We start from the raw sequence: 24,337 nt of genomic DNA, 5'->3' as shown, positions 1-24,337 counted from the left end.
TGTTCAATTTTTATTGCTATCACTTGTCCAGTGACTCCAGCAATAACTTCACCTGTACCAGCTTTTGTACTTTATTTTACTCTTCTATATACTATTATTTTATTGCTTTCATAATCTGTGGTTATGAGTGGGTAAAGCTCTTGCGTGAAGTTTGATATTTAGCATGAAAACTATTCACTGAGTGAAGGGTATGTGACAGAGCTCTCTACTGCAGAACCAGTGGGTTACAGCATGTGTCAGAGTGTATATGCAAGTGCAGATTTTTGTAACTGCAAAAGTTAAATGAATTAATGTTTTAAAATCTCTTCACAGGCTATCACTCGCCTCCTACCAGACTTCGATGTTCAGGCAAGTAAAGCTATTCTTTTTTGTTGTTGTATAAAGGGAAACTGAATTGACATTTGAGAAAACAGTAAAATGTGATCAGAAATAAGTGACTGCTCATCAGAAGTACTGTAGTTGTGAGACAGGGTCTGAATGGGGCTCTTATGCAACGATATGAAGGGGACTGCAGGAGGTCTTTTCAAACTAAAGCTGGGAAAGCCTAATCCAAAAGAGGTGAATGAGTTGCAAGTAGTTCTGTTCTTGCTAACAGAAAGATTCTTTAGCAATGGCAGTGAAAGCAAAATATACTCCTCCCACATGAACACACAATTTCCCCAGTTAATTTGCTTTCATTAGTGGTGTGCTTGCATTTCCTCTGAGGAAATGCCTCTCTGTGTATCCAATTATGTCATTAAAAGTTTCCAAAAGATTCCTGAAACATGGGGACTGGAGGAAGGCACTAAGCAATCAATTTTGTTTGTACCAAGAGTGACAGCAGTTTCTGTATATTTATTTACAGCCAGCACATAAACATGCGTAACGTGCACTGCCAGGTCAAATGGTAGCTTTCCATTTTCCTCAGATGTCTTGTTTTTGAGAGGTGACTTTATAATTCTTGTAGTTCCCTCTTTGTATTATTTTATCTCTATTTGGGATTATAACTGAGTTTTTGTTTTTGATGGTTCTTAAACTGCAAATAAGGAAATGGGTTGCTGTTGGAGAGAGACTGGTTTGAACTGAGAGAGACAGCAGTGAACATGTACCTGCCTTGACAAGAAGAGTGAGCATTGAATTCCCACCACTGGGGACGAGTATGAGTTGAGCAATGAGGCTTGCTGGTTGTCTATCAAAGGGATGTAAGGAGGGAGGTAGATCATGCAGGAATGAGGAAAGCTATTGAGTTTTTCTAGTCTCTTGTATGTGCAAGTGGAGGTCCTTTAAAAATAACCCTGTTGAACATTGTGGCATGTTGTGCTTTATTAGTACTTCTCTATTTGTTATTCAGTGCTGTGCAAATTGGTTAAAAATGTAGTAGAAATGCAGCAGTCTTTTCCCTGGAAACCAGGAGAGGCAAGTCTCTCAAACATCTCACCCTCTTTCAACGGCACTTACTTTTGAAGCAAAAATACAGTTCATATTAATTCTTCATTCATCCTTTCTAATGATGAAATCCACTGCCTGAAGTCTTGATAAATATAAGTTAAAATTCTCCTCATCAGACTTCCTGCAGGACTGATCACAGCATGGGAGAAGCTCACTGTTTTGTCCCAGATTGACCACTTGTTCTAAATAAATCTGAATCAAGGATTAAGTCTTTGAACAGGAATACTGCAACATTTTGATTAAAATCAAGAAGTGACCTGTATTTCATTTCTATTCTTGGAATAAATTTGCTTGGCTTGTAAACCATGCGTATATATAGATTTTTAACTTGCAAGATCAAATTCTCTAAGCCATTTTGTTTTTTTTCCCCATGTTTTGGATTAAATGTCGCTAATCCAGGCCCGTGGTTCTTGTCATTTAGCCTTGCTCTGCTAGCTCCTGCTTTTTTAATGATCTTTCTTGCTTAGACCTTAATCTTTGGTTGTTCTAGTTCAAGAAGGAAAAATGTGTGAGAACAGTCTCAATCTGTTATTTTAAGAACTACTACTGGAGAGGAGGCTTAGCTTTGGTGCTTAAAACCACAAAAACCCTACCTATGCGTCTTTAGGTTTCTTTGTGGTTGACCTATGAAAAAAAGTGGTTTGAAGCTGTTGTGAGTGCTTTGACTGCTTAGTTCATTAGATAAGTTTATGGGTGTCCCTGGACACTGAAGATAACAAATGAGCCTAATGAACAACCTGTCTCATGAGCCGTGTTTGGGAGAAGGAGGGACCTGGGCAGGACAGGAGGTTCTCAGGACCTGGTAGGATGGAGCTTCTCATATAGTATCTATGTGTCTACATATGTATTTGGATGTCCACTGTATCACTTTCTTGGTCCTTTTGCAGAGAAGTTAAGCAATGTACAAATAATTTTGTTTCTGCCACTAGTGAAAAGTAATGGCTGCCCATGAGGTGGTTTTGTTCCAATAATACATTTCATCTAGTTATTCAGATTTGGAAAGAAGTAGGCTCTTATTTCGCATGCTATTTTAGACAGACCTGAGTTAAAACATACTTTCTATTTTTGAAGTCACCCGCTGTATGACACAATATTATGCTGCAAATTGCAAGATATGTGTGCTTGTTCTCTGGAGGAAATCTTTCACAGAGTTACTAGGGAATGGCCAAGACAAGAGGTGAATGGAAGAACTGACAGCTGTGATGTACCACAGCTGTACTCCCTGTCAGTATTTCTGTCTGTGGCACCTACCTGAAAATGTGAGTGAAGTTACTGCCTCCCGGGAAGGGGAGTGTTCCTCACGAAGCCTGTTCTAGCACAATTCGAGATCAATTAGTGCAGGGCAGCATGCCCTGTGCCTTTTTTATGTTGGCTTAATGCCAAGTACTTCTTTATTGTATTTGCAGATTAATATATTTGCCTGTTCACTTACCTGGTAATATTGGAGTTGATGGAGGGCTGACTCCATATCCCTGTATGCATTCCCTTAGCTTTGTATTTCAGAAATGAGCAGTCTGTCAGGAGACCGCTTTCTCAATAACAAAGGAAAACTCTGAGCTATGTGACAGCAGTAGGTGGCAGAGATGAGTTTGTACCTTGCAGTTCAGGGCTCATGGTCATCAGCATAGCCATTTCTGTTTTCCCTCATCCTCCTGCCTTCAAGGGGAGAAGAAAACAGTCACTTTGCAACGGGAGACAAATCAACTGGTCCTCATGGCATGATGGCTGTAGTTTTGGGGGCTTTTCAGTTTATTAGACGTGGTTTTCCTTTAGGATCGTTTTAAGTCTCTGAAGGAAAGGAAGGACAGCTGAGGTTTTTTGTTTTGCAGAGCAGTGTGACCCCATGCTAAGTAGACTAGGAAGAATGCCAGGACAGAACTATTACAATCATCTACTGCAGTTCCTATATCAATGTTTTTGTTGCTTGTGTAACAGGTACATATAGAAACAATCCAAAAATGTCCTGGTTTCTACCTTAACAGAATTGTTTGCATTTAAACCTAAGGTCATGACACTAAAGTACCCAACTCACAACCCAAATTGGAGAACCTTTTCTTAATACTGTTAATTTAAAACAAATATTAATTAAGTGTAATAAATAAATTAATACCTGGAAGGGTGGGCATTGGGATTTTAGCAGAACCTAAGATTAATACAAATAATTGATTTAGAGTAGAAAAAGCTAGATGAAAAATAACGAGGATAAGGGGGATTTTGAAATACAGCATTGTACTTTCACATTAAAAGCTCAAATGCTTTTTCATCTTCAAGATATGAAGGGGAAAAAAAAAGTAAAAAATAGCATAAGCAGGTATTAGTATATTAAATTTCTCAAGTAAAATGCACTTAAAATACACTGTCGCCTAGCAATTTTTTAAAGAGCTCTGAAGCTTTTCTCTCAGTTCTGAGGTAAGACAAGGGAAATATATTTGACAGGCATAATATAATTTAAATTAAATAAAAGCATGAGACAGTAATTGGGGATTAAGTATTTTTGAAAGCTTTAAAATAATCTTGGTGGAATACAGTATTTAATTTAAAATAAAAAATATATTGTTTTAACAAAATGGACCATGTGCGTAATTTCTCTTTCTAGAGAGCATTGAGTATTCCGTACTTTAGAAAACAGTAAACTGGTCATAAACATGTTCCTCAATCTATGTCTTCCTTAGTGAGGATAAAGGGGAGAAGGAATAAATAAACTCTTGTGCTATTGGTGTTTAAATTGTTTCCCCCTTCTAATTGCAGGACAAAATGTCATGTCAAAAAGAGAAAATCTTCTTTAGTAGGGAACAACTCCTTTTAAACTAAGATAACCACTCTTAAATTGCATGTATCGTATTTGTGTGTGTACTTTTAGGGCACTAAGGAAAGGCTGCACCTCTGTTAAAGTGAGAGATGTGAACAGATGGCATGCTTGTCTTTATCCTTCTATCGGATTAGTGTACCTTGGATGTTTTTCTAAGATAGTGTTTTAATACAAATCAGTTGGTGAAGAGCTTCTTACTACAATGTTGACGTTGATTGGGATGTGCTGCCATCTGTTTTCAGTGCTCTGTGTTTTGAAAACATCCATCCCGACATCACGTAGACAAATCTCTTGATCTTTAATAGGATCAATAGGGACGTGGAGTTGTTGTTTTGACATCACTGAAGAAACTGGCTTGAATTGTTTTTTAGGAGAACTTTCTGGGTATTTGTACCTAAGAATTCATGCTAATGAAAAACAGCACAGCATTCTTGAATTACAGAAGCCTTATTGTGAAGATAATGAGGAATTAAACTAACGGTGCCAGTAATTAGCAGTATGGTCTTCAGTTCATCTCTGAACTATTTTTAGTTGACACTGAATTTGAACTAGTCTCAGGTTTCTAGTTCCAGAATGATTAGCTGTGGAGGTCAGTGGGATGCGCAGGTTCAAGTGTCTGGCTTTATCTGGCACAAACAGATTGTTTTTTGCGTGCAAAGGATGCAGAACCCAAATCTTGAAAGTTGATCTCTCCTCAGAAAAACTGTTCCAGGTTTTTCAGTGCTGGAAAATTCTAGCATTCACAACAATAAAAACCTGACAATATGAAATGCTCATTAGAGTCTAACTGAGGAGGAAATAATTTCAATATTCCACATTTAACAGAAGGCATGTTACTCTCCTTATTGGTGTTAAGGTTTCCAACCTATCAATTCTTATGCTTTGTATTGAAAATTACCTGAATAACCTAGGTTGGTCCAGACGATCTTTGAGGTCTGTTTCCATCTGAAATGATTCTATTATTCTATGATTAAATGCAGAAGGAAGGTAGAATGTTGAAAGTATTAATTGCTAATTTTATTAATTGGTATCTATTGCTACTGCAAATACATTCTGGAGTATTAAATAATGAATTCAACAACAACGTGCTATTTTCTACCAAAAGTGAAACTTCTGTTAACTTTAGCAAGACTGAAGTAGCAATACTGTAGACTAAATATTGCTTATCTAGTTTGGAAAATACTAGATTTCAAATACTGAATGTCAGATTCTTTCTTCTTGTGCTGTTGTACAGGATCATTCTGAGTTACAGTAAGCTTTTAAAGTCTTTGCACTGTGTTCTTATTGGCAACTTTATTCTTGACTTACAGGAAAGAACTTGCTACCAATTTAATTCAGAATATTTTTAATGTCTATTAGCTTTTGAGTTAACAAAATCTGAAATGAATCTAAGCTTATCAAAGCCTAACTGAAACAACAGCAGGAAAACCAGTACTAATAACTAATTCCCAGGTCTGAAAGTTGGCCATTTGTAAATTATGTGGCAGAGACTTAGTTCATCTTTGATGTCTGAGCTGTGTTGAATAAGCACTTCTCCTGGTCAAACCTGACTCAAATCCTATTTAAGAATGACGTTGTCCTGAATTAGTCTGTTTTGGTTTTTCTAGCTGGGCATTATGGGAGTCATAAGCCTATGCAGAATAGCAGCTTGCCTATATAACCCAGTTTCCTGCTTGGGCAAATTAGAAACCAGCTACTGTCTTCTGTCTGACTTGCTGGATTTATCACCCTGTTTTGCTAAAGATGGTACTGGATATGGAAGATACAGCTTACTTACTAAATAATGCAGTGAGTATGCAGAGAAATTAATTTCTAAGGAGACATAAAAGCCAAGCATTAGTTATAGTATAGTTCAGCTAGCAGAGATACACAGCTCGCCTGTTGTTCAAGAGAAGGGGGGAGTCTTTGTATGTTTGCAACTCAAAACTGATTTGAATGTGTAATTGCAAGGAAAATAGGTGAAATGTGGTGTGGTGCTGCCTAACATCCTTATTTTCAACAAAATGTATGGTATAGCTCATGTATGAAATGTCTGAGCTGAGATTTAGATTGAATCAATACTTCAGATCTCTGAAGAGCTTCTGAGTTTTCCTCTGTAAAGGCTTTTGTAGAGGCTGTATGCTGCTAATTTCTACAGTGTAATTTGTAACAGATTTGAATTTAACTTGGACTTTGTCTCCAGGCATTATTGCACAGAGCAAGTCAAGTAAGCACAGAGCAGACTGTATACTGTACCGAATGACAATGATGTCTGTATCCTATACAGAAAACATTCTTATGAAATGTTAAGGCTGGCTACTAAATACATACTGCTTTGATAACATAAATGTAACAGTACTGTAAATGTGTCATGGCCAATGTGTCATGGTTCTGTGATTCCCTTTAAACACATTGACAAGCTAACAAACTGTTTATACCTATCTTAAGAGCAAGTGTAAAAAGAAACTAAGACTATTCCATATGTCGAGAATGTTAGTATGCACCAAGTCTCGCTAACCTACACAGACATCCAGTAAATAAAAGATGGTAGTGAGGGTGTCTCTGATTTGATACTACATGTGTTATAATCTCATTAAATAGTACAAAATCCAGTTATGTCAAATAATAGCACTGGGCTTTTAAAGGTTGTTTCTGTGATAATCAAAGGTATAGCCACGCTTATCTGTAGCAAACTTTATTCATTTGTGTTTGTGCTTAGATCCAAACAATAGCAAGCCATAAAGCCATAACATGTAGCTGTTATGTTTACTGGGTTTTTACTAAAACCACAAGGCCCCGGAGTGTGATAAGTCTTTATGGTGAATACAGGCTATTTAATAGCCTGTTCTTTAGGGAAATAACGATTACTTGCTCAGTTAAAATCATTTTCCTAGAAAGCAGAAGTGTTTTCTTTTGGCAACCTGCACCTTTGCAAATGCTGCTGGACATAGTTGTAAGCTGTTGTTGTTTTAGGCATCATTGCACCGAACTGCTTTTTTTTTTTTTTTCTTTTTTTTTTCCCCTCTCTGCCTTTTGCTGTGGTCAGAAAGTGTTTCAGAAAGTGTTTCCTCAATGTCTGGTTAGAGCTAGCAGCTTGAGTGCTTCTGCAGTTGTCTGTGGACTGCAGTAAATGACAACCACATGTAAAATGTCAGCAGAGAGCCCACACTGTGGGGAGGCATGGGGTGCGTTAGCACAGGAATTGAAGAGATCCTGGGGCCAGAGGGGCTGCAGACAGCCCTGAGATAAGGCAGGAGCTGTACTGCTGCGGTGGGTGTTAATCAGAGCCCTTGGACAAGCTGCTGACAGATTCCCCTTGTTCTTTATCAGGAGCAAGATGTGGAGACTGTGCATGGCTCGGTCCATGTCACCATGTGCGGGACTCCCAGAGGGAACAGACCTGCTATTCTCACCTACCACGACATTGGGCTGAATCGTAAGTAGGCTTTTTATTTTATAGTACAGCTATGGCCTGGTTACTTAACACCACTGCTGTAGTCAAAGGTATGGAAGCTGCGGAGGTTAGGAAACCTTTCCCAGGTCCTTGCTAACTTACGACCATTGCAACCTGTCACATGGCACCATTCTTTGTATACAAACGTGCCTAATCTAATAATTTTCTTACAGACAGCTTAATTCTCAGTTTCTGTCCTCCCAGTGTAAATAATTGGAATATTTCACTTAAGGGAGGAAAAGAATCTCTGGTAGCTTGTAACAACCTTCTATAAATGTTGTAAAAATATCCGTAAAGAATGGCTGAGGCTATGTTAGCTCAGGGGAGGGACTCTGTCAGGAAGTGCAGTGATAGGACAAAGAATAATGGCTTTAAACTAAAAGAGGGGAGATTTAAATTAGATATGAGGAGGAAGTTCTTTACTCTGAAGGTGGTGAGGCAGTGGGACAGGTTATCCAGAGGAGCTGGGGATGTCCTATCTCTGGGAGTGTTCAGGGCCAGGCTGGATGGGGCTTTGGGAAACCTGATGCCGTGGGAGGTGTCCCTGCCCATGGCAGGAGGGTTAGAACTGGATGGGCTTTGAGGTTGCTTCCAACCAAAACCATTCTGTGATTCTGTGTTGCCAGCAGAATTGATAAGGACATTGCTGTTGCTTTGGCTTGTAGATTCCTGTCTGAAAACCAGTTTTATGCTGCTATGCACTTATATGAATTGCACATCAAATCAGTATTAATAAAATAACTTTAAGTGCCATTTATCTTATCCAGGTCATTATATAGGAATATAATGACCTATATGTCCAGATCTGCTCAAGTTTGTTCTTTTCACGGTACTGTTTGCTTCATACAATTTGCTCGTTCTTAATGAGATATGAATTTTAAAATTAAAAACATCTGCAAATCTGTAAAGCCTGGATTGGAAAGGAGAGGGGACGATATTGCTAATAAGAAAAAGATCTTTTTCTTATTTTCTTGAGTAGACCTGATTTGCTTTATTTTGGATTTTCTGTGGATCACAGAAGAGGTCTGGGTCTCATTTCTGAATAAGACATTTTTCTTTCTAGAGATACAAACTCTGTATGGTGAATAAACTTTCTTTCTAAAAGGCAAGGAAGCTTTATCCCTAACTCATATATTCTCCTAAAGCTGGATTTTAGCTAAAAATACTGTATATTCTCTAATGATTTTGTTTGAATGTTGTGTAGTAAGAGGACATTCAGAAACACATACAAAATATTGAACTGTTTTCTATGCGTCTTAAAGATGGTGCTGCAGAGTTCATGCTTTCCACTCCAGAAGGAAAGTATGCTTACCTTCTCCCTACATTAATATTCATTAAACATCAGAAATCAAATCATCTCAGAGTTGGGTCCTACAGCATTAAGTATCCCAAAAGGACACTTTTGTCTTGAGTTGCCTGCCTTGAGAGACATGAATATAATGTTTATCTTGTAATATTTGGGCAAAAGCACAAGTCACGATCTCAGAGTTGGATACCTTTTCTCGCCATCTGTTTTGACATAATCCAAAGAAAAATGACTGGACAAGTGAATGAATAATTTTACCTAAGCCAAAACCCAGGATGAATATTTCTGATGGCACTTTATGACTATTTTACCTTCGCATAAATAATGATTTCTTTAGATTTTGGGGCACCAAGCCAAAACTTCTGGCAAGGACCAAAATAACATGGATAAACCTTAGCTGGCCATGAAGAGAGAGCTTTTCGTTTTTTTCTCTTCAAGGAATTGAAACAACTTTTCAGAGGTTGCTTTGTAGCAGGGTTTTACTGTTTTTTCCTCCTTAGAAATAAAGGATTGTCACTTTTTCCAGGCTATACCGTAGTTCAGCTGATTGTTGAAACCTGGCCTGCAGTTAAGAAAAGTTTATGTTAGAGATAACATTAATGAAATAAATGCTTTTATTATAGATGCAGACTTACTATTGAACAAATTTCCTCCCAGAACAAATATTCCATGTTTTCTTTTTCTTTTCAAGATAAAACTTGCTTCAATCCTCTGTTCAACTTTGAGGATATGCAGGAAATCACTCAGCACTTTGCAGTTTGCCATGTGGATGCACCTGGTCAGCAGGATGGTGCACCATCTTTCCAAACTGGGTGAGTTATCACAGAAACAGCCCATGTTTTCAGAGTTATCCTCTTTCAGTGGCTGGAAAAAGAGCATTAATCGGCAATTCAATTGAAAAGCAATTGCAGAAAGAAGAGTAATTGGCTTTTGAACACTGACACATTTTATTTCTAATTTTCTGGAGCTCTGTTTTGTCTTACCAATTCACAGTAAACTTTGGGGCTGTAATTTTGTGTTTTATTGCTGACAACCACACTTGTAAAGCAGTTCCGTGACATATCTCTACATCTGTCAGCTTAAATAATGGGTTGCCATGTTTTTTAATGACATCTTGAATACAAATACAAAACTAAATTGTTTCTGTAAACAAAATAGGCATTAGTACTATATCACGTCTTTCCTAAGTCTGTGGCTTTTAGGAAATACTAGCATGGTAGATGTTGATGAATAAACTCAATAAGCTTACTAGAAATTCCAAGTGGCTGGACAGTAACAAAGTGATGTAACCCTTGGGATATTGTAAATTCCTGCATCCTCCCGACTATGTATCATATATGATGTTGTAACTCTTGGAAACTTGAATGTCGTTAAGCGCTGTCTTTGCCAAAATACTTGTCCCATTTAGTCAGAGGAGATGGTTTGCCTGAAGATGCCTCTTGGACAGGAGTCAGCTTGGTTGAGGAAGGAAGGAGCCAACATGCCAAGTGAGGGCAGAAGTCAAGAGACAGTAAGAACTAGGTATTAAGGAGCTTGTACATACCCTAATGCATGAGCCAGTCTATTTACCTTCTTAATTGTTAAGCTAGTCTGGCTGAGGAGGTTATCATGGGCCAGGTGCTCAGCAAGTGTTAACTGCAATGGCCCAGTTGTCTACCCAAGCAGGTGACAAAGCTATTTTAGTCACTTCCCTTTGTATTTGTTTGAACCAAAAGCTTTTAAGTGTCTTAACCATCATGTCCTGAACAGGCGTTAACACTTCTGGGTTGTCAGCTGCACAGGGCAAAGATCATGGTCTGTGCTAGTAAAGACCACTACTTAATCATCATGATGACAGCACAAGAAACTGTACTATCTCTTAGCCCTCCAGCTGAAAGTCATGACAAGCTTTACTTTCCCAACAAGAAAATCTAAGAAAACAATGTAAAACAGTTTTGCGATGTTCTTTCTTTTCTTTCTTTTTGTTTTTGGGAGTGGGGGGAGACTAGAGAATCATTAAGTATAGTCCTGATAGAAAGCAGAAATTTGTATGTATCCTAGGCAGATGTTCTGTGGCTTCTTAGGGTGGATTTTTTTTTCCTTGTGCTGCTTGGTCAAAGTTTTGTTAAATATATCCTTCTCAGAATTTTGTTGCCACTCTGCAGAAGACCAGAGACATTAACTTACAGCCATTTGTCGAATTTCTTCAACAGCTTCACAGACCTTTCTATGGCTTCATTTTCTCCATGAATATTAATAGAAAGTTATCCTAATTTTATAGCTGCAGAAATGCATGTCCCTGAAAATATGCATGCAAACTATTTGCCAAAGATCTAGATTGCATTGCTGTAGTCTGATTCTGCAACATGGGGAAACCTTTTTGTGGTGAACCAAAAGTACAAATGTGGCGAATGTGGCTGGAAACTCACCTCTTAAGTCCAAACTCTTTAATAAATTTTTAATGTTAACTTTTCTTGGAAGAGATTCATTATGGTCTGTTTTGCTTTTAGCTGGACTAGACTATCATCCTGTAACTCACATAAAGCACCATATTGAGTACATACATATTTCTGCTAAATCACTTACTTGTACTTGCTCCTGATTTAAATTCAGTTCATGCTGTTAATGATCTGGTAATGGGCACATTTGTTATTAAATCTACAGTGACCAGTGTGTCTCTAAAGACACCAGACTACTCTACTGAATGTGTGTAGTAACTCCACAAACATGTATTTGTTGTAGGTATGTATATCCCTCCATGGATCAGCTGGCTGAAATGATTCCTGGAATCCTGAAACAGTTTGGGTGAGTGCAGAATTCCTGACTTATTTTCCTCATTCTTGTTTTTATGTGGCACACTGAAGAAAGAGCAGGGAAGATCAGGTATTCCTCTATTCTGCCCCTAAAGCTTCCTGGCATTTTTCTATAATTTCTGTTGTGGTTCTTTTTTAACTCTTTTATCACAGTTGGCTATTTTGCCTTTGTTTCTGAAGAAGCTTATATTTTGCCCTTTCAGTTTTTGAAAAGTCTGTTTATTTTTAAACAGGAAGCAGCTTCAAGTGAAATCACATGTGCATAATTTAGGGGTTTCCTCCAGTACATTTTCTGTGTAGCCGTGACAGAGATAGGACACAGACAATCTGTTCTTCCCACTGTAACAACCCACGTTTTCCTGTGTGGTTAGTAGAAAAAAATGTAGACCCATCTGAAGACACTTAATGTTTTGTTTCTGTGGCTTGAGTGTCTTTAGGGGTCATTCCTGCTTCTTCAAGCCTCTTGTACTACTAGTACATAAGCCAGACTGCTGATGCTGAGGAACCTGGTCCAGGCAGTGTTCCTTTGCTGTGTACCTGCATCAAGCTTAGTCACGTGTCCTCCTTCAAAGCTTAGTTTTAGCAGAAGTTATGCATGAGAAGTGCCCTCTCTGAGGAACTAGTGCTCCTGATGTGCAGTGAAGACTGCAAGTAGGCACCTCCAGTGGGTTTTCAAACTAAGAAGAGAAAATCTGACATGCAGGGTTAGGGAGCCTTGGAGAACAGACAGGCTGGACTGCTGGTGGAGCTTTTGTCTTAGACCAGCACATGAATTTAGACATTGTTCAGCATGCAAACTAGTTGTAGCAATACCTTGGACTAGTTTACTTCTCTGGTCTCTCTACATTTTTAAAACAAATGTATTGTTTAAAACACTTTTTTTTTTCTTTTTTCTTAAACCAAGGCACAGTATTGGCAATTCTGCTGTTCTCTTAAAAAATATGCTAACATAATGTCAATGTCTTGAAAATCAATTTAGCTGGAGTGTACTTACAGAACCTCGATTTAATACTGTTATGAGAATGAAACCTTTCTCTAGGCATTTTCCTAAAAGCATTGTATAGCCTGTTTTTCTGAGTGGTTTTGTCTAGTCTCCCCTTCCATGTATTTTCTAAGACCTTGAAGGTGGTGCTTTAAAACCAATTTCAGTGAATGCAAATATTTAGTTTGTCTCTGCCCTGCTTAGTTATGAAGTTTAAATTTGCTTGCCCCAGCAGCTGGATAGCATAAGAGGTTTCCCTGCCAGCTCCCTGCTAGAGAGGAATCAGCATCACAGTTTGATAGCTTTGTCGTGGAGGGTAGGGGAGCCTGGGGTGGGGGGCTTTGTGTTTTGACTGCAGACCTCAGGACTGTATCTTAGAAGTTTTTCTGGCAGAGAGTAGTCATTTCCTTACAGAACCAGAACAATGCTGTGGTTGCTCAGTGTATTTACTTAAAGATAAGTGAGGATTGTTGCTGCACTGCAATATATGAGGACCATAGGCCCAAGAATCTGCTCAAATCCAATTTGCTCTGCAAGCTCCTGACTGGAGCTACTGGCATTGCTGAGGGTCCACAGCTTGCCCAATGTGCAACCTGTCCTTCCATTGGCATGTGCAAGAGGAAGGATGCCGACAGGGTTTTACTTGTTTTCAGTGCACCCTTACTGATTTGTCTCTTCCATTTCATGGCATGTGACTGCTGTGCAGGCTGAAGACAGTTATTGGAATGGGAACTGGAGCTGGTGCCTACATCCTGACCAGATTTGCTGTAAGTTTCATTTCATGGAGCTTTCTTAAAGGCTCAAACCTGATTTTCTAGATGTATTGCTGCCTCCATAGGGTCCGCAGAGACTTCCTGCTCTACTGTGTCCATCCAAGTAAGCAGCCAGGCTTTTAAGTGAAATACCATGGTCTGCGGGATAGCTAATCCAGAAGACCTAGATTTTCCATTTTAAGGCCAGTTAGTCTGCAGAAGGTTTTTTTAATGGGAGTTCTCTATTTAAACTGAGGGTGGAGAAGAAGTTAAATCTTAATATTCTCCAGCTGCTCCGTTGAATTGCTTTAATTAATTTTTTTTCCATACATATGCTTGTTTTGTGCAAGATAAAGCTAGACCTACTGCCTTCCTTCCCAGGAGATAATTTGCTAATTTAAATTTTATGATGTCTGTCAGCTTGCAAAGGACACAAGATAAATCTTAACTCAAAGGTGTTTTTTTCTTTCAGTTAAACCACGCAGACATGGTGGAGGGATTAGTTCTCATTAATGTAAACCCTTGTGCTGAAGGTTGGATGGACTGGGCAGCAACAAAGGTAAACATTCTTAAGTTAGAAAAATAAATCATACTGTGAACATGTCAAGCATAAGGAGCTGGGCAAGCTTGTGTGTTAAGGCGTGGCTGCAGACACAAAATATCACAGACTAATTCCTTTTGGATTTATTTTTTCCATTTACAAACATACCTCCTGTAGGTCCAGTGATAAAAAATAAAATAAAATTGGTACTTCTAGGAAGCAGATACCTATGGTATAATGGAGCTACTGGGTACGGACAATTCTTAAGAGTTGGTAATGAAAAAAATACTTTATCTTGGACATGGAATAGTTCTGGAAACAACTTTCTTCCAATTAATCTTAAATCTTAGTGTAACATTCTTTCTTCTTCTTTTTTTTTTTTTCTTGTCTGTGGCTTTGTTTACAAGCATAGTCCAAGAAGTGAATTGGAGCACAGAAAAAAAAATCAAAACAATATATTCCTGGTTTTAGTCATCTAGCTGAATCTGAGATGCTAAAAAGACTCAAAAGGGCATTAGCTACAGTAACAATAGTCAGATTGCCTGTACAATCAGACTTTTAAGTGATATTATTCACAAACAAAGCCCCTGTACACTTTATTCTTTTGTAGTTGTAAGATTACAGTGTGGGAAAACAGGTTGAGAGCTGGTTTCAAATGGCCTCCTGGGGTTAATGGAGAAATAGATATAATTGATACATTACATGTCACTCACTTAACTTATGAAAACATTTTTTTTAGGGTAAGCTGATGGAATACACTTATTGTATCATTCAGGGTCATGTTTTAATGAATGGAGGTTGTTATAAACACACAGAAGTTCAAATATTGGTGTTTTGTCTTTTAACCACACATACAATCGACCTATTCTAAGTGTGTTAAGGGGATATTAAGTGCCATGACAGCCTTGTAGTACTAGGAAAAACTTTCCAAAGCAGGGATGTAACATTTTTTCAATGCTGATTACTCCTTTAAAAAAAAAAAAAAATAGTTTAGCATATCAGTTTATTTTGGTAAGTTTGAACTGGAATTTTGTTTATTATCTCTGCCACAATGAGATAGACCAGTTGACTCATTTTAGTTATCTCATCCAATATCTCACCATAACTAAATTCTTTCACATCTGTGTCACTGCTGTCTACCTCACCTAGCTATTGACAACCTTAGGTGTACAGTGTGCCCCCTGTATCCTTCTGTCCTTCCAAATCAAGACCATGTGCTGTGTGAACACTAGAGCTCCATGGTCTTTAGTGATTAGCTCCAAAGTACTCTGTGTTGATTGCTAGGGACAAGATTGGTTAAATTACACATATCTGTCTGATTTACTTAATTTTCTTTCAGGGAGTGATTCTGTATATACTCATGTCACTGGTAGTGTGTTTCCTATGTAATCAAATAAGTAAAGACATCATATGAGAACAACCAAAACGTAAACAATACCTGATGGTATAGCAGGATTCGAGGGGAAAAAAAAATCAGTCCAGGGTATTGTACAGAAGAGCAGCAGAGAAATATCTGTTGGTCTTCTTATGGGTAATTAAAAGGTTTCAATTATTCAAAGATTGTTTTAATATCAGATACTTAGATAATCCTGCTGTTCAGATTTCAGGTTGGACAAATGCTTTACCAGACTTGGTCATTTCACATCTTTTTGCAAAGGTAAGCATGTTCAAAACATTCCTCTGATGTATTCAGTCATCTATATTTACCTCCTAGAGCTGGGAGGAGGGGAGAACATTTTACTTAAACAACAAAATACAAAATTAAACTGTGGGATAGGATGAATACTTGTGTTCCCAGCACTTTGGAGTGTGTATATTGCCGTGAGGCTTCCTGAATTCCAAAGACTCAAGCACACTGCAGTTATAGCAACTCCAGAAGTGGCAGCTCCCTGTTTAGGTAGTTGATACTTAAGCATGAGTAAAGCATTGTATGTGCTAACATTCTAAGAAGAATTTGCCCAGACTTTTATACCATAACATGCTTGTAACTCTGAGAAAAATGGTTACTAGTAGAAACATTGCTCTTCAATGCAAACCTATTGCAATACTATTTTATAAGGCCATATTGCTGGACTTGAAACTGTTAGTAAATGCAATGGAAAACTCCATTCCAGAAGAACAAGGAACTAATCTGTAAAAATTACAGAACCAAACAGTTTGAAAATGTTAGTGATTTAAGTCCTTGAAGCTTAGTTATTTATTATTGTGAAAATGAGTTTCACATTACATATGTATGTAAGCTTTGAACATCAGCTTTATCCTGGAAACATTTATGGAGCTTCTCACTCTGAATCTTTTGTTTTAGAACCTCACACTTGTTTGACTGTAACCATCTGCACTACAACAGCGTTTTGCAACTGTATGATTGTGATATTACAAAACACTGATAACTTAAATTGAAAAATGTGGAACGACAGTTGGAGGCTAATGTTAGCTCTGGGTGAAACCACTGAGTGTTGCAAGTTCTCCCTTCTCTAAGGGAGCACTCCTGTTGTGTGAAGATGAGTCTGATACACGACTGCTGTGCCATGTCTTCAGATCTTTTCAGAAAATAGCCCCTATTCTGAATGATTCTGTCTCCCCTGTAGGAAGAGATTCACAGCAACCCTGACCTGATCCATACTTACCGTCAGCATATTATTAATGATATGAATCAAACCAACCTTCATCTCTTTGTCAACTCTTACACCAGGTAAATACATTTACCTGATTTCTAACTGGAAACTGTTTTAAGAGTCTGTCCAGCTCTTTTTTTAGCCAGTACTATTTGTGTGGTGGAGTTACTTGTTTTCCCCCAGTATAAAGTTATGGTTGACAACACCTTTAGGGATCTCAGGTGGCTTGCTTATGGGAGAAGGTCCTTGTGTGTTTGTGGGGAGAAAGATGGTACACTTGGACTGAACAAAGATATTGATGTTTCAGTTTAAAAGTGGTTCTCCATCAGTTATGGAAATTACAACATATATAAGATTAACACATGAGTCCCTGTGCTTTCTGTAAATTAGAATATGGGCATATATGTCCAATTTGTGTGTATCAAAAATGTTTGTTCTCTCCATTTTCTTTTAGTCGGCGAGACCTAGAGATTGAACGCCCTGTTCCTGGAGTAAATGTTGTCACCCTTCAGTAAGTATTTTATTTCCAGTCAGTTCACCTCTACATGATGTGAGCAAAGAGATGTGATCTGGGGGTGTGGTATGCAAACATTGCAAAGATGTTGCTGAGTTGCCCTGCTTCCGTGCTAGAAAAGGGTCTTGTAGCTTCATTTTGGAGATATATTGTTATTGATATGTTGATATATTGTTAGGGAAGCCCATTACGGAGACTTAATGGAAACTATGGCTCTGGATGCATTTAAGCCATGCCTATGCAGCCAAAGAAACATGACAAGAACCAATTAAAAAACAGTAATTCAAGAAGATCACAGAATTTCTAGGTTGGAAGATGGAGCAGTTATGGCAGAAAATGTTTATGTACCAGATTTTCTGCTGATGGCTTTTCACTTATGCTGCAATTTGTAAACAAAATAGTTGTCCAGTCCATTGCTCAGCTGCTGATGTTTAAACATGGCAGACCTTGAGACTCTGTTTTTCTGCCAGAGGTTGAAATTGGCTGACATTCCAAAAGTTGGAGCTGGGAGAGAAGCAAGAAGTAGGGTGAGACTTTGATGCTGATGACCACATTCAATTTCTTATAAAACAAGGAATTAGAGCAATGGGAAGGGCTGATTGCCACAAGGTGAGGAAAAGGACAGGTTCTCAGGCAAGGTATCAGAGTATGTCAGTTTATCCGCACTTCTACTGTGCGGGTGACTGGGCACTGGCACAGGTTGCCCAGAGAGGTTGTGAGGTCTGCATCCTTGGAGATCTTCAAAAGGAATGTGGATGTGCTCCTGGGCAACCTGCAGTAGGTAGGCCCTCTTGAGCAGGGGGTTGGACCAGGTGACCTCTAGACCTTCCAACTCAACTATTCTGTGATTCTGTAATATGGAAGATTTAATGTGTCCTTAAAGTTTCTGGAATACAAAACAAACAATTTTCCCACATTTAACCATCTCATTCTTCCCTGGACGCAAAGTAAAGCTGAGGGCAAGCCTGGGCCGGACCACAGAAATAACACAGCTTTTGTGTGCTTCCTTGCAGATGCCCCGTCCTCCTGGTGGTTGGTGACAGCTCCCCGGCAGTGGATGCTGTGGTGTGTATATCGAGCCTTCCTCACCACTGTGCTAATGGGCAGGCAACCCAAGATGCTGAGTGAGCCCGGCAGGGCTCCCAGAGGCGCAGCAAATCTCGCCAGCTATCAGTCCAGTCCAGATGGCTATCCTCTTTCAGGCTGCAGGAGAGCTGCCATTATTCCTGACTGTTTGTACCCTCTGTGCACCACTATTTAATAGCTACTGTGTTAGGAACAATTGCCAGAGCAATTCCAGTGAACCACAAATATTTTCCTTCAGAGAGGAATCTGCTGCTGGCATTTTAACTTGTTCTGTGGTGTTGGAGTTCTGCCCTGGGTCACTATGGAAGCGAAGAGCTGCTTTTTGACCATTATAACTCGCCCCAGATGACTGGATGACTTCTTTTTGTGCCTTAACAGGCATGCCCGCCTGCTGGCTGTTGGCCACGTGGCTGCTCACCACTTGGGATGCTACCAGATGACCCCGAATCACAAGATAAACAACCCTTGTTGCCACTGGAGTCCCAAAAACACATTAAAAAAAAAAATCTAATTCCCAGTAAATGGGTTTGTTTGTACATGGAAAAGAATAGCCATAAGTGTTAACTGACCTAATTGATCCCTTATAATGATACATATATGCACGCATAAAGAAAGTTCTTATATGGAAGACTAAGAAACCCAATTTAGTCTGTATTAAGACAGAAGATCAGGTATTTAGTTTGTTTTCATCCAGTAGTTCATAATTAATATTTTGCGTACAATATCTTATGTTGCTCTTATTTCATATAGGTTGAATGCAATTCAAAGCTGGACCCAACAAGGACAACGCTTCTGAAGGTAATAACAAAAGTTGTTTCTTTAAATAAACATTCCCCTCATTTAATATTATCTCAATTAACTATAAAAGCAGAACCAAACCAATGTGCTACAGTACTGGTAACATGATCAAAATTCAGTTCTGATGTGGAAGAGCAGTGCCTTCAGGATAAGAGCATTTTACTGGGATAAACCAAGCTGGGTGCTTCTCATCAAAGTTAACAACAGGGAATTTCTCAGCTCCTCTATTTTGAAACACTAGAGGTGAGACCTGAAATGCTCAGTATTTCACATACCAATAATGAATTTGACCAGAACCAGCAAAGTTGATCTTGGTAATTGGAAAGGTTTGAAAAAAACTTCAGCAGAGTAGAATTGCAAAAACATTCTGTTTCTGTCCTTGCCTTTTCCTCAACAGCAACGTAAGGTGAATAGACAGCTAATCTATCCATCACAGTTCTGTCATCCTGCTTTTTATTTGAACGCAGTCCAGGACAGCTTACGTTTGGAAATGACTTCTGTGTTTTCCAAAAAGTTGATAAAATGGACTGTCAAAACAGCAAAGAATGATGCCAAGTCTTTGGCTGTTTCTTGGCATTAGGTATGGGTGCAGTCTTCAGTTCGTTAGTGATGACATAAAGTGCAGTAAGTGTAATAGATTACAAACGGTGACACAAATTTTGTCATGCTTCTACTGGGACCTTCTACTGTATCTCTGTTTACTGAACTGGACAGTGATAATGATAATAAACAATGAATTTTAAGTAATTTTTCCTCCTAATGGTGAGGTGGTTGAGTGCTGACCTACCACATGGCCATGGCAGACTTATTCTAAGGAAAAATCTGACGCTATCTGAAACACTTATCGGTGGCCAACTTTTCCTCATTCAGGGTTACAGCTGATGCCAGACCTGTTACAGGGCTGTTTTGCTGCTAACTAATCCTAGATAGGATTTGGGGTTTCCTGTAATTCACAACTTAACTGATTTCACTTTGTGGTGTTCCTTGGAACAGGACTGTTTTTGTTGGGTTGACTTTGAGGGGTGGAGTGGCAGGAAAAATGAAGTGCTCCAAAAATACTGCATGCACTCAAGATAGCTTTTTTTAATTTGGCTTTCCTTGTTTCCCTTGGCAAGTCAGGCTGATGCTTGCCATCCACAATCTCAGCAAAGCATTTTTCCCTCTCACCCCTGAGGTTTAGGTGTTTGTTCACTCTTTGTCGTTCAGGTCGATACTGCATCACATTATTGTAATTCAGAACTGAACCTGTAATAAAGACTAATGGGATAGTTTCTAAGAAACTGGTAATCACTTGCTATCAAAAACATTTATTTGTAGCTCCAGCTGATGCTTTGCCAGGGGATCAAGGTAATTTGGTGTTTTCTGAGGTGCAGTTGTAGCTTTTATGAATGCTGAGCTACTTCGATGCACTCATCTACATGAATGTTACTCATACAACAAAGTGAAATGTTTTTCTGTCAGATAGTCAAAAAAGTCATTTTAATGTACCCTCAGCATAAATGTATTTCTCTGGCAATACACTAACTGGCTGTTCTCATCCCTGTTTCAGATGGCTGACTGTGGTGGGCTCCCCCAAGTTTCCCAGGTATGATTTGGCTGACAGAAATCCTACTAATCCTGTTCTGCAGCATCTCAGACTGCAATAAATGGGTGTTTTCCTTCTGGGTACTTGCTGTTCCCAAATGTCGGCCAAAAGGACAGTTATGATTTCATGAGTAATGAAGTCAGTCGGTCATCTGAGCTTTCTTTTTTCTTTAAAGACCAATGAAGCTCAAAATTAAGATTAGAAGGGGATATTATTTCCACTAATTAAGTCTTAACCAAGTAAAGGTCTGAGGTGGGAATGCAGAGGTATTATTTTATGCCTGTCTACTAAGCTAACATGGATTAAGACTTCTGCAACAGCATTTTAAAACTGTATTTTTATTTGGACTATTTTTAGGATAGATCAGGAAAGTGGGAGGCAGGAAATAACAGTTCTGTGTTCTTACATACGCTGACCTGGCTTGACTGAGAATGAACTGGAGTTTCTAAAATATATTTAGGCATACATTCCAAGGCTGCTAGTAAAAGCAGGCTGGGAAACCTAAAAACTTACCTTTGTTCTAGTCTTGCTTCACTTTAAGAGCTGATCTGTAAGTCAGCTTTAGGATGTGATGTTTTCTAACAAGATTTCTAAACAATACAATGTGGTGTTAGGAACTGCTGAATTATTGATCCTCATATTTATGAGGCCAGTTGTTTTACTTTGGCTCATCAGCTTAAGTAACTGCACTAGTAGAGTTTGGACCCGGCTTAGACCACTTGTAGTCACTTCTCCAAAAATCTTATTCTCAAATGCTCTTGAATGTCTTTTCATTTAAAACAATGGGGGTGAGGGAACATACAAGAGAGGACAATGGTTGAATTTTCTCATGTAAATGAAATTTCCGGCAAATTTAGAAGAACACAGAGAATATTTAAGATGTCCTTATTAAGATTAGACATCTATGGCATTGCATTGTAATGAAACTAAACTGTTGATCATCATGTACAATAATACTCTGTTTCTTTTGCAGCCTGCAAAGCTTGCAGAAGCTTTCAAATACTTTGTTCAAGGCATGGGATACAGTAAGTACTGGCATTATGGAATGGTTCATTCAGCTTCCAGAGTTTGTTGGGTATCTAGGCATGCAGAGAGCCTTCTGATCCCAGATGTGTTGTCTTTTCCCTGTTGGATATGCATTTGCAAGGGAAACAAACTAAAACCAAAAACCTGTGGTGTTTGGAAGAGGATTTTTTTAGTCCAAATCATGTTACTAAATAGTAGATAGCTTTGTAGATAGACTTCTATCATCAAGTATTTCTCCAAAATGAAGGTGAAGCTCTTTTGCCTTTATTTTATTTAAGCAATTGTCTGTAATTCCCATGCATCTTATCTAAGCCATGTTTTCTAATACACATTACTCATGTTATTCTGTAAGTTTTTTAATGACCAATAGGTCATGGAATGGGACATTTCCATGCTTGAGAGAAGGCATAAAGGTATCCTTAAACAAAACTGCTTTGTCTCAAGGAAAGCAGCAGGCAACATTTCATAAAATTGCATGCCCTTCTGACAGATGTTGTTGTGTAGGTGCATTTCTAGCCTGGGCTGACAGCAAAACCATCTGAAAGTAAAAAGAGGTCTAATGAGTCTTCTCAGTTTTCGTCAGGCTTTTTGCAGCCACAAAAGCATGCCGTGAAATAGTCTTGAATCCCTCCCTGCTGACCACCAATTTTGCCTTAGCAATTTGGGTTTATTAGCTGTAGGTCTGGAACGTTGCTACTACTTCTAAACATGAAGCTACCATGAAAACTATTTTCAACCCTGAAGGCTTCTCCAAGGGTGGTTAGGGCTGGAAGTAAGAAAGGGGTTTCTACCAAGTCTACACAACAAGGAGTTAATGAAAGTCTTTTCTTCCAGTGCCTTCTGCTAGTATGACCAGGCTGATGAGGTCCCGCACAGCTTCTGGCTCCAGTGTAACCTCTTTGGAAGGACAGAGGAGCCGGTCTCACACTGGAGAAGGCACAAGAAGCCGGTCTCACACTGGGGAGGGAACTAGGAGCCGATCCCACACCGGGGAGGGTTCCAGGAACCGCTCCCACACAGACACGCGCATCGAGCTGACGCCGAATTCAGCAAGCAATGCTGAGCAATCAGGCCCCAAGTCCATGGAAGTGTCCTGTTAAGTGTGTGCGGGAGATGTAGACTGGTCACAGTTTGGAAAAGTAAAGGAATGCCCCCTGTGTACCACAAAAACATAACTGGTATTAATCTCAAGCTATTCTGTAAGATGAGCTCTGTTCACCAGGGTCTGATGGGGACCAAAGAAAAGAAGCATCTCATTTCCTCTATCGTTACTCTTGTAACTCAGACAGCTGCTGCTATTGTGCCCTCCTTCAATGGATGCCAAATTCTAAAGGAAACTTGCCAAAAGCTGATATGGTTGTAAACACTTCAGAGTCAAACCAGACATGCTTAATATCCTCCTTTAAAATCAAAACTATTCCACATCCCTTTATTCCTAATTCTCTTGAAGTAAACTGGCACAATTTGAGATGAGTTTCAAAGAGGGGGAGAGAAATTACTGTTGTGGATGGCTTTTAAAAAAAGGAAATGAAACAAATGTGTTACGGCCTCATGTTGAAGCTGGAGTAGAATGCATTGTATATAGCTTGACTTCAAATGATAGAGAAGTTAATGTATCATGCATTTATAGATCTTCTAATTCATTAGTATTCAAGCCTGTTTTCCTATGTATAATAATATACTACTAAAATAGACAAATTTAATGTGACTTTAAGACGAACTAAATCTTTAAGTTTTTTATTTCACTTTTTTGAGATTTAGTTCTGGTCTTCCTTTCTTTCCCCCCCCCTCCTAAACCCCACTTAGCCAAATGAGGACAAGATTTAAATTTTGTAAGAAAGGTAGCATCTCCTCTTTGGGATCTTGGGCCAAAGGGTTTACAATACTGCAAAAGTTGGTGTAGTTTGAACAAGTAGGGTAGCCATACATGCCAGCAAAGCAGAAGCAGCTTGATTTTTTACTTCAGACAGCTTCTTATCTTTGCAGCTCAAGTTTTTGTGTCCAGCACAACTGTAAGAAATTCAGAATTCTGTAAGCAAAGACAGATCCAGCTGTTCTTTGTAAAGAAAGATGAATAACTGTGGAATGGCATGTAATTAGATACTGTACATTCAACTGCCACTAATTACTAGAATTAAAACTCTGAGTTCTCGCTGGTGCTGAGAAGTATATTCCACAAAGTGATGGAGCGGCAACACTGTAACTGAGCAATACAGTGTTTAATGAGTGCATAAATGTAATGATCTGCTGGTTCTGCATCTTTACGTAGCCACCTGATACCTAGGGTTACTTGTGTTGATGCTAGTGGTTTGATATCTTTCTACCAGTCAGATTTTCACAGTTGGGTGTTCTTAAGTTTGTCCTTCCATATGTAGTGGGATGGGATTTCCTGAGCTCCAATGCATACCTGCTGCATTGCAGTCCTTGCATAAACAAGAAAACAGTTAAATAGAAAATGTTAATACTTTGGGATTGCTTGTTCAGAAGAACACCGTCTAGGTTACTTTATATTGACTAACTTCAGCTTTTGTGTAGAATATCCATAGTGGTTTGTGGGAAGAACAGACAATTTCAAGAAAGAATAAAGCTATTGTGTAAAGTCTATCAAGAAAAGTTTCTTAATGAAGTATTTGTATTTATTTCAAAACAAATAAATTTGTAACTTTGCAA

The 24,337-nt window shown here is 38.8% G+C and overlaps 1 protein-coding gene across 1 annotated transcript in view; it reads left to right on the top strand.

Annotated features, from left to right (window-relative positions):
- The window catches only part of NDRG1 (N-myc downstream regulated 1), a 42,681-nt gene extending 18,344 nt beyond the window's left edge, over window positions 1-24,337 (top strand). Inside the window, exons 3-16 of the mRNA XM_068672694.1 lie at window positions 313-348; window positions 7,547-7,652; window positions 9,668-9,788; window positions 11,698-11,760; window positions 13,457-13,517; window positions 13,975-14,061; window positions 15,644-15,700; window positions 16,632-16,735; window positions 17,113-17,169; window positions 18,186-18,237; window positions 19,009-19,056; window positions 20,606-20,641; window positions 21,615-21,666; window positions 22,502-24,337. Coding sequence (XP_068528795.1) covers window positions 313-348; window positions 7,547-7,652; window positions 9,668-9,788; window positions 11,698-11,760; window positions 13,457-13,517; window positions 13,975-14,061; window positions 15,644-15,700; window positions 16,632-16,735; window positions 17,113-17,169; window positions 18,186-18,237; window positions 19,009-19,056; window positions 20,606-20,641; window positions 21,615-21,666; window positions 22,502-22,767 — 1,146 coding nt within the window. The 3' untranslated portion in view covers window positions 22,768-24,337. The remainder of the gene's footprint in view (window positions 1-312; window positions 349-7,546; window positions 7,653-9,667; window positions 9,789-11,697; window positions 11,761-13,456; window positions 13,518-13,974; window positions 14,062-15,643; window positions 15,701-16,631; window positions 16,736-17,112; window positions 17,170-18,185; window positions 18,238-19,008; window positions 19,057-20,605; window positions 20,642-21,614; window positions 21,667-22,501) is intronic.

Source organism: Anas acuta, chromosome 2 (assembly GCF_963932015.1).
Source record: "Anas acuta chromosome 2, bAnaAcu1.1, whole genome shotgun sequence".
Classification (NCBI taxonomy): domain Eukaryota; kingdom Metazoa; phylum Chordata; class Aves; order Anseriformes; family Anatidae; genus Anas; species Anas acuta.
The sequence above is the reverse complement of the archived record's forward strand: the minus strand, read 5'-3'. Positions and strand labels throughout refer to the sequence as shown.